The sequence below is a fragment of the Poecilia formosa genome, unplaced genomic scaffold (assembly GCF_000485575.1).
Source record: "Poecilia formosa unplaced genomic scaffold, Poecilia_formosa-5.1.2 Scaffold0, whole genome shotgun sequence".
Taxonomy (NCBI): domain Eukaryota; kingdom Metazoa; phylum Chordata; class Actinopteri; order Cyprinodontiformes; family Poeciliidae; genus Poecilia; species Poecilia formosa.
The window spans coordinates 6318505-6328937 of NW_006799939.1; the positions used below are offsets into that span (position 1 = coordinate 6318505).

General features: G+C 42.9%; 1 protein-coding gene across 1 annotated transcript; it reads right to left on the reverse strand.

Moving 5' to 3' along the window:
• Window positions 1–1795: 1795 nt before the first annotated feature.
• On the reverse strand, window positions 1796–6306 carry tent5aa (terminal nucleotidyltransferase 5Aa). Its single transcript, XM_007564681.2, has 2 exons — window positions 5830–6306; window positions 1796–5063 (listed from the first exon to the last, which is right to left on the reverse strand). The coding sequence occupies exons 1-2, from the start codon at window positions 6265–6267 to the stop codon at window positions 4284–4286; spliced, it is 1218 nt and encodes a 405-aa protein (XP_007564743.1). The 5' UTR covers window positions 6268–6306; the 3' UTR covers window positions 1796–4283.
• Window positions 6307–10433: the final 4127 nt, after the last annotated feature.

The following is a 10433-nucleotide window of genomic DNA, read 5'->3' on the forward strand; positions in this document are numbered from 1 at the left end:
CCTGTCAGAGTTAACATCTGACATGAAAGTAAAGCTGTGTAAAAGGCTGTGCTAAAATTATGACACACTAAGTAAACACAGTTTTACTTAGAGTCTAAAACACTTAAGAGTGTCAAAAACTTTATTTTTGACACTTTATTTTTACTTGACAGATACTTTCACTAGAAACACTACACATTCTGTTCTCGGTAGATTTCTTACAGGAACAGTTTTGGTGGCTGACCTCTTCACCTCTTCCAACCTGTGTTTCCCATGTAATAAAAGGTCTTCTGGGTAAAATACCACTCATTGTAAATGTGTCAATGGCTTAACAGCTTTCAGATGAATTATTAGCTTTTCAGATTGGAGTTCAAGAGACTGGTGGTCAAGAGACACATTATGACTTCATCATAATGTGTTGGGACTTCAGATGGACTAGACTTTATGTTTGGCCTTTGACACCAACTAATTTACAAGTATGCTAAATATAGTACAGTATATGCCAAGAGTTGAACTTTACTTCAGAAAATGCAGAACTATTCCTTTGAGAAAGTTTTTGAAACATTCAATACTGTTGAGAAGAAAGTGAAGTGACTCTTGAAAGTTATGGTTAATCATTATAATGAAGGCAATAGCCCTTTTTCAGCTTTTCACAGAATATCCCTTTGTTTCATCTTTTTTTCCCTTTACAGTACAATAAAAAGTTAGAAATAATAATTGTTTTAAAGTTGGGTCATGGTGAGCAAATGTTCAGCAACAACGTATTTTCTTCTTTAAAGGGTTTTATGTGTCTTCTTCCAAACAGTCAGTGTTCTCCTTTTCAAGCCTGTGTGGTTTTGGACAAGGATGGCTTCCCAGCTTTCTTCTGTAAAACAATGCATCCAAACCAGTGTGAACTGGCAGCAGTGTTGATTCCTAAACCCATCCCACCTGTCTCTACTGGTGGTCAAGAGACTCACTCCAAGAGAAACTCTGAAACCATGTGAAGATAAAAGATAAAAGCCACAGTCTTTCTTCAGTACCAAAGTGTGTCCAGACTTGACCATAATGTGTTGGGACTTCAGAGGAGTCATGTTAAAACACTCTGTTTCAGTTTGGAGATGCCTCTTACAGGCAAACTTGAAACACATGAATGTGGTCTTTTGGCATTTCTTTGTTGGGGAAGGAAAGGGCCAACAGGAAAAGGTCATACACAACAGCTGCCTCGCATGGCCACCGAGTGTGGATCGGCCAGTCGCTCCTCTAATGGCTCAGGTAATAAGCTGTAAATACAGCTTATGTGGAGTAATATCATTATCACATCTTCTATATTTAGAACGGTGTCACATGGTGAGTCTCGTTCTCGTTGTGCCTTTTCTCCTCCGTAGCCGTTTGGATCTAGGACAGGTTGTCATGTGACTTGAGTGACTGACAGTTTTATTTCAGCCAGCCAGGGATCCAGTTGGACCGGGCCACGCAACGGGCCTTAGTGCTGATCGCTGGTCAGACCGCTGATTTGCTGTTGGTGGATGCTGCCTGAGTGGCTGTTAAAAGAGAATTTGATGAGCTCTACTCTTTTTTTGGGGTCCATGTAAATCCCTCCACATTCAACAACAGCTTTTTCTGGCTTTCAGTGTGGCCAGTTCTGGACTGTATTCTGGCTGGGCCTTCTGGACCCAGAGGGCCACTGTGTGGATTTGAGAGAACCCACCTGAACATCATTGCGCGTTGGCGAACGTCTGAACCCAACGGGTTCAGATTCAAACAGATGAGTCATGGAAGCCGTTATGAATCTGGTTTTCATATTATTTCTTTTTTATTGAATAAAACATCTTTAGTTTTTTTTTGTTGTTTTTTTAACCAACTGAACACGACATAACATAGCAAAAAAAAAGAAACATCTATTGAGAACATATCCTTTTGAAGCCTGATCACAGATTCAAAAGCACTGCAACATCTGCAGTGTCTGATACATTTATAAGAAGTACAATCATAAAAAATATACATACAAGACAATAATTTTTTCCAAATGTGTAGTTTTTGTAAAAGTCTGCGAAAAATCCGAAACAGAAACTTGAGACCCACTATCTCTAACACAAGAGGTGACAGGCAGACTGGAGCTAGCTAGCTAATTAGCTGTCAGGACTTCATTAAGTGCAGATCGACAAACATCACCTTTACAATCTACCAACATGAGCATTGAAGACTAAAGTGTGTTTTCAGAGACAACATAAAAGTGATGCATTGGTGGGGAAACCTGCGGCTCTATGGCTAACCCTAAGTTTTCACATTCTACCTGCCATTTCAAAAAGCTGCAGTGCAGTTTATGTTTTAAGGTGAAGTGAATAATTGTCTCTCTCCCCACTCTCTACTTATAGACATATATCTAAAAATAGATATATACATAGAGATGTATACAGGTTTTGTCAAAATGAACAAGAAATGAACACCAAAAAGAACACTGATGAACACCAAATAAGGCAACCTAAGAAACACAGGTTGCAACTTGAAATCTCCTGTGGCTGGTATGTGGATTTCTGTCTCCACACTCGTTTCTTTCTCACTCTCTCGCTCTCTCTCTCTTTCTTAATTAACATTCATTGAAACAGAGCAAGTGTTGAAAATAGACCATTTTTGTTTTCGCCATAAAGGTTGCAAGCTGCTACAAGTTGAAATATAAGCGTGAGTGTAACACGTTCGCTACGGCAAAGCGCACTAGCCCTAAATAGATAAAACCCCATCACCAGCTGCACCCATCTCTCCAGACTGATCACTCTTCCCCTTCTTTGCTTCCTGTCTCTCCTCCGGTTCTCCCCCTCCGTCTTCAATCGGCTCAGCACTCCCATCAGCACATTGTTAAACTTTAGGGGTGCGGCTAAAGGTGTCTGGCACTGAACACTGAACACTGAACCCTGAACCTGGCGGACCCCCAACCCCCAACCCTGGCTGAGTTTTTGAGCTCTTCGGCAGCAGCTGAGGAATTCCCTGTGAGGGTGTTACAGCAAACAGAACCTCTTGATCTGAGGTGTCTCTGGAAATATCCTGCTATTATGGGATGAAGCCCAGCGACCACACACAGCAGGACCTCCCTCGGACCCTCTCCTCTCTTGCTTTTGATCTGCTTTTTCTCGGACAAGGGAAGAAAAGAGAAGCACCGCTGTACAACATACACAGAAGATAAGATACCAGTTGGGAGTTGTTTGGTTGTCGTTGCTGATGATCTGACCTTTCTCCTAACCGCCACAACAGTACTCGGATAGGATATCGTTTGCTGAGGATAACGTTTTTGAATCTGAAGAATGTAAACATTGCAAAAATACCTTTCAATCACACACTTGGCTGCTACTTTAATGAAAATTCCAGCACCAAAGCATGGTGCCCTTTTTTTTTTCCATTTCAACACTGACTGTGTGTGACATCACAAATACATTCAGAAGCATATGGGGGTGTTACCAGAGCGGGGTCACATTGCCTGCTCACTGTTTTCCTTGTCCGCTCAGAGGCAAGAGGCACTTAGAAACTAATACATGTTCACATATACAAACCGGTATGACAATAGTTTCATATTTGTGTTCAGTTTTCCCAGGTCAAAATTGGGTTGCAATGTCAGAAGTGGTCCAAAAAGATTCTTTGGTTGCAAAGGTGCAAGGTGGACATAGGTGACCAGTCAAGAGGAAACTGGCTTCGGTTCAGGGATGCCGAGTACTTGGTCAGGAGCCTTGCACACACACGCACACGCACACACACACACACACACACACACACACCTCTGATTTCATCCTGATTGTCTGTGCGTGTGTGTGTGAGTGTTAATTTGCACTGAGCAGACCACCCATAAAAGCTTTGCTGGAGTTAGCTGTCAGCTCGAGGACGGCGATGCAGCCGTTCGGTCGGCAGCCTAATTGGTTTGTGACAGATTCGATCAGTCTCTGTGACAGTTCTGCTGCTCGCTTCGAGGCTAGGCACAAATTTGCATTCAGCCGTCGCTTTCAATATACCCAAAATTAGCTGCTTACAAACACCTCCTTTCTCCCAGCCCCCCTCCCCACGCCCACGCCCCCGTTTGGCCTCGGTGGGACGAGGTGAGGTCGGCGTTCGAAAACAAATGTGTAATATTCACGCTGAAAACGCGGCAGCTGTTCTGGATGTATCATTCATACTTTATGTATGAACTAAAACAGAAGCTTTGATGCAAAACATTAAAACAGCGGACTCTCTTCTGTCAGCCGTCGAACACGCCGGACAGATCTGAGGCCATAATGGTTGTGCTCACTCCTGTTTAAAGAAATCAGACTCTTGCCCTCCTCCTTTCCCTTTGGGTCGACTCAGTTACAGGGCAGCCATGTGGAATACGCAGGCTGCTGGCAGGCAAACACCGGCTGCACCTGCGCTATGTAGTAGTTACTGAAGTTACCGTCAGCCACATAAGGAGCAGGCTGGTAGTAACACGTCACATTAGCCACGTTCGGGATGACGTTCTGCTCTGCGAGGACTCGCACCGCCAGCATGGCTATGAGCCCGAGGGTCTGCCTCCTCTCGTGTCCCATCAGGCACACGGTGCTCTCGTTGACCACTCCGTGGAGGGTCATTAGGTAGTCGTACTTGCGGTCCTCCAGCCCTACAAAGTGGTTCTGAAGGTAGGACTCCAGCTTGCGCTGCTGCTCTCCAATGTCGGGGAAGTCGATGAAGAAGCGAGAGCACATGTAGCGCTGCAGGGATTTCATCTCAGACTCCGACGCTGGCCGGAAACCCCTCACCAGCAGGTGACAGTACTTGAGGAGGCCCCCGCCTCGGATCTCCTCCGGGTTCCTGGTGCAGATGATCTTGTGGCGCAGGTGGTCCAGGGCCTCGCCGAAGTCGCCGTAGACACTCTCGCCCACGATGGTGGGGTGGAAGGTCTCGGACATGGGGTTTTCAGAGCACTCGTAGAACAGAAGCAAGGAGTCCAGTTTGATCTGGAAGGAGTCCACGCTGAACTCAAACTGCCGCCGGAGGGAATCCACAAACTTCAGCTCCACGTTCTTCCCCCGGTTGTTGGAGAGAGAGATGAGGCTCCAGCGGTCCGAGTCGTTGTTCACCTTCACCATCTTTTGCACGTAGGCTTCCTGTGGTTGAGAGAGGAAGGAGATTGAGAGAGGTGACATTAACACTTAAGCAATGAAAAATCTACAAGATGAGCACGTTTGAGTTTTAATTATGTAACAGTAAGCAGTATTTTAATGTTAGACATGTAACTATGACATGTTTTTTATTGAATTAAAAACCTTTCAAAGACATTACAGTCTAGAAAGGCTAAGAGGGAGATCCCTTCTAAATTGGTTTATCTCTATCCTCTTAACCCCCTTTGTTTTACTTTCACTTAAAACCACTAACTGCACTTTAAAGCCAATAGCCTCTGTGAAATCAATCCTAATATCTTATAAACCAATAGAAAAGCACTTTTTTCAAACTATATTTTGCTGTTTGGTCCAAACCAATACTCAGACAAGACAAACTCTACTTCCTAAAATCCAACTTTCACAGATGGTTTTCGTGACATAGGGCAACCGGTGTGAGGTTGTTTTTGTGTTATTTGTCTTTTCTGTCTCTCTTTTGTCTTAAGCAAGATTCCTCTTTCAAATCTGTATGAGCAAACACATATTAAAAGGCAAAAATGTTTGAGGCGGCCAGTCAACTCCTTCTTAAGCCTTTAATGATGGCAAATAAAAACAACGCAGAATAGTGTCTTTGCCTCAGCACTTTTTTTTTTTTTAAATGGTGTTTTGTAAAATTCTTGCCGGAGAAATCGACATTTCTCTAACCTATACGTGCTCTTATTGTCAGTGTGCAGCATCTTCTAAAAGCAGGCAGCAGATAAAGTAGCGAGTATACCTTCAGAGTCAACGGGGTTATTTTCTCTTTGTTCACACAGTCGGGTAAAAAATCCAGGAGGCAATCCAAAACGATGTCTTTTACAGTCTGGAACTCGCTCTCGCCCTTCATGTCTGCGCAGAATATGAGGTCCAGGTCCTTGTAGCCCAGCCCGCTGCCCTCGTGCAGGACGTGGCTGGCCGCGGAGCCGTTCAGCCGGACGTCCCGCACGTGGATCTGCTTCTCCTCCATCCGGCTCCGCACCACCTTGACGATCTGCCGCGGCTGCATCTCCAGCGTGGGGAAGTTCCCCCGGCCGTGGATCGGGATGGTCTCCGTGAGGATGGCGTCCAGCCGCTGCACTTGCTCCCAGCTGAGGACGCTGACGCTGTTGGCGTCCGCGTCGCACACCCCGCCGCCGGGGTTGGAGCAGCAGCAGCTGCTGTCGTCCTCGGACATTGTGGTGGTGGGTGTGGAGGCTGGTGGAAAAACAAAATCCTCAACGATTTGGTAGAAAGAGAGAGCAAAAAAATGAAAAAGTTTTCACAAGAATTTTTTTTTTTTTTTTTTTTAGGCGATAAAACGTGCAAATAAAGATGCTGGTAATATAAACTGCATCGGGGCTTCTCAGAATGTTCCGCGAGTGAGTGTAAACATCTATGACTATATGGGGAAAAAAAAAAAAAAAAAATTTAAAATATATATATATTAAGAACCAACTGTTGATTCTGATGACTGCTGCGGCAAGTTTTCAGTAGTGATCCAGTTGAGAGAGAAGAACCGCTGCACGGACTTCTGGGAGAACAGCAGCCAGTCAAGTCAACGGAAAACACGGAGAAGAAAGAAAGCGACCTCTTGCTTTTAGGACATTTGCCCCGGTGTGGCCGTCAATGCGTCCGCGCGCCGCGCTTCACAGTCTTTGAAGGTCGGGGATGATCCAACTGGGGGGGCTTTGCCTTTCCGGTTGTGACTCCATCGCCCGAAGGCACGCCTATGATTTCACGAATTTGCATGAATAAAGCTTCTCTCCGCGTTGCGCTTTTTTTTTTTTTTTTTTTTGGCCCAGTCCTCTTTCGTCCAACGGTCAGCCCCTAAGAGGAATCTTTTGGATTTTTATGCACGGCTCATGCATCATTTTAATGTCTCACTCCGCACACCCCCGCTGCCAGGAAATGATCCCTTTAATACAGCTCGTGTGCGCTCCGGCTGCTGCTTTCCTCTTGACTTTTTTCGGTTTAACTTTTTTTTTTATTTTTCGCCCCCACTTTTGTTGGGGGGAGAGAGTTCGCCGTTACCAGTCCTACTCGATGCGCAGCAGCGCTCTGGAAGAGCTGGGTCTGAAAGTCTGAGGATATTAGCAGCGTCTCAGCCCGCCCCTCTGTGAGCCCGCGGCTCCACATTATAACAACCTAACGAGCAGCTGCAGCCCTTTAATGCGTTTTATTAGTACGTCGAAGCGCGCTTTCATAAGGAGAGCGCGTTACAGTGGCGCTAATGCAAAAATAATTCAATAAAATTCACTGTCAAAGTAGGATATCGCCTATGATTTCCAGGGTCATTATTGTTTAAAAAAAAGAAGTCTTTCGAGCTGATAAAATATTGAAAAAAATAATCACGACTCTAAATATTAGAGCCTTTTCTAATCTCCCAATCGTCTGTTGCCTTTTCTACAGTTCATGTCGTGTCCTTATGTCGCCCCCTGTAGGCTTGTTTTGGTCTTGAATTAATGAAATGCAACCCTAGAGATTCTGTAAGATCCATAATGGCAGATATACAGTCACATAGAAAAAAGTAAATACATCATTTTCATGCCAGGGTCACAGCATATTAAAGTTGATGTGGCTTACCAGGTCCTAAAATGATATTTTCCCCAAGAGCAAAAAGAAAACAGACGATATAATCTACTCTGTCAGTATTTATTAAGCCAAAAATGGAAAGCCATATGGGAAGTAGCAGCTTCTGTTCAAGTATGTTTGATTAAAAGATCCCCAATAAGTGTAAATACAGTCAACTACAGACATCAGCAGCAGTGATCTATGGAAAGCCATTGTTCCATTCAATTCAGTTTGTTTCACTTTGGAAATATGTTCAATTCATATGCAGTTACATAACATTAAACAGGGTCCAAATTTAGTTCACGTAGTCAACCGTTAAGCCAGTTCAACACATTGCAATTAATCGCAATGTAGCAGAATTCAAAATGTGTCTATGAATCAATGACCTAACGGACATCCGTCCTCCAGAGCAAGCATCCGGCGATGGTGGGAAGGAACAACTCTTAGGTGGTGCCCATCATGGAGGGTATAAGGCCATTTTCAGACACTTTGAAGTCCATTAATCTGCTCAGAGAAAGCGCACTCGCATCCGAATCGTTTAAATCAGATGGCAGCACTAACAGCTCAATTCACTGTCTAACATGGATAGTCACCATGAACTCTTCTACATAACAAAACGACACCTAAAGATGGACGAAGATCGTAAAAACGCCCTCAAATCTACAGTGGACTAGATGAAAAAGAAAAATGAAAACAGAGCAGGAATCAGTTGATTCAAAGTCCTCACCACAAATTAGGATGTATTTATTATTTTGTTAAACCTGTTTTTGTACTGTTTTGTTATTTTCCATTCAACCTTTAGCTGGGGTAGCAAACTCACTGGCCTTTAAAATTGCACAAATTGAATGAAAATAAATTTGTTTAATGGAAACACTCCAATTAAAAAAAAAAAAAAGGTTTTGATAAAAAGTGGTTGTGCTAGAATAAGTACATTTCCATTGACCATATAATAGCAAAATTTGATATTTTGAAAAGAAAATAGCTTAATGGAAACATGGTAATTTTGAAAAGGAAAAAAAATGGACTCGTTTTCTGATTAAAAAAGTTCTTGCATTGTGATAAGATGTTTTTGTTTTGTTTTGTTTTGTTTTGTTTTTTGTTGGTCATATCAAAATTGGTTTATTTCGCAAAACTGCAGTGGAGACACTTTTTCACCTCACGAGTCACGTGATCAACAACCGGACGTTGCCACTGGCGCAAACCATGAAGAAGAAGTCGACAGGAAGTAGTTGGAGAATGATGGCATGGCATGTTTTTTTTTAATGACTTATTGTGTGTACAAACTTATTTACATGTGATTTTAATTGCGGTTCTAAGAACAACGCAATTGTGAAATCAAACAATTTCATTTCAAACACAAATTTTAAACACCGAGTTAACACAACATTAACAAACAGTCAGACGTGCGGAATGAGTGACTTAAATTGCCACCATTTGCTTTTTCAGAACCCCTCCATGTAGCAGAGAGTGAAAAGTGAGGCCATCTTCCTGTCAGATCTCACCAGAAGGAAAATAATCCCAGAAAGAGCAGCAAATCTGTGACCAAACTGCTGAAAAGGACGATGGTTTTGAAGACCTTTTGAAGTTAAGACTTCAACCCAATAAAAACGGTGTGATGAGACCTTCAGACAGCTTTGCAGAAATAAAAGCATGCAGTAAGTCCGTTGTTCAGTCCTTAAGTGCCATCAAGTGTTTTCTGATTAGCGAAAGCTATCCAAACCAAACTTAGCCCGACGGGAAAAACCAAAGCATAATAACAGACTGTTCCACCACCGGCAGAGTGAAAATGTCATTAAACTCAATGATTATTTATGATCCTTAATGATTACTATGGAGGAATTTTGTCTCGTTCTTCTTTGAGGAATCATTTCTAATTTTAGCCACATTGAAAGGTTTTGAAAAGAATACGTGGACTACTTCAGGCACATGTGTCAAACTCAAGGCCTGGGGGCCAAAAACGGCCTGCCATAGCTTTTGTATATGGACCTTTACACTCCTGATTCCAAATTATATACATCAGTTCCTTCAGCTTTTCGTAATTCTGCAAGAATCGATAGTAATCCAAACATTTTTTGAACTGAGTTCATTGCAAATTTTTCGCAAAACTGACAAAAAAACAAAAACAAAACTGGATTCGGGTGACTGCTAACTCCCACCTGTAGGTGGCAGTACTTCTTTCAACTATGACACCGCTGCCTCAGCCTTACTTGATGTCAAGTTTGTCTTTTTTTGGTAAATGTGAGACAGACCTTTGTGTTCTCTTTTGAATTTACAACCAAAAAAAACCTATTTTGGCCACTTTTCTTTCTAATTGTGGAGTAATAAACACATTCAATGATTCCCGCTTCTTTTTTATGACCTCCTTTTAGAGTCGTCAATACTCTCTCCGAGATGGTTTTGCAACCCAAGTGAAAATGCCATTAACTTTCTCATTTCTTCTTGATTTAAAAAGAAAAAAAAATTAGATGATTTTTTTTTTGCTTTTTGAAATTTTTGAGCTTACATCGTGTTGCCAGACAAGTTTTACTCAAGTGACAGTCTTGGTTTCTCAGGTCCATCACCAAACAGACTGACTTGGTGAAAGCGTCGTCCTCTCATGAAGACCTGTAATCTTTTGTTTTATTTTTCTATGCTTTAACTTGGCTTGCGTCGGACAAAAACAGCTCTCTGAAACCGAATCCCACATCTGGAAATATACATGGAACTAGTTACAGTGGACCCGAAGCAGGCTCATCGATGCGTTTCCCAGGTGCGGAGGCTCGGCCGCTTACGGATTGGACCGGTTCCCAC

Excerpts from the sequence above, each read along its gene's own strand:
- tent5aa (XM_007564681.2), bottom strand. The coding sequence starts at position 6,267 with ATGTCCGAGGACGACAGCAGCTGCTGCTGCTCCAACCCCGGCGGCGGG. Across the intron at positions 5,064-5,829 it reads TAACCCCGTTGACTCTGAAG|GAAGCCTACGTGCAAAAGAT; the intron begins GTATACTCGCTA and ends TCTCAACCACAG.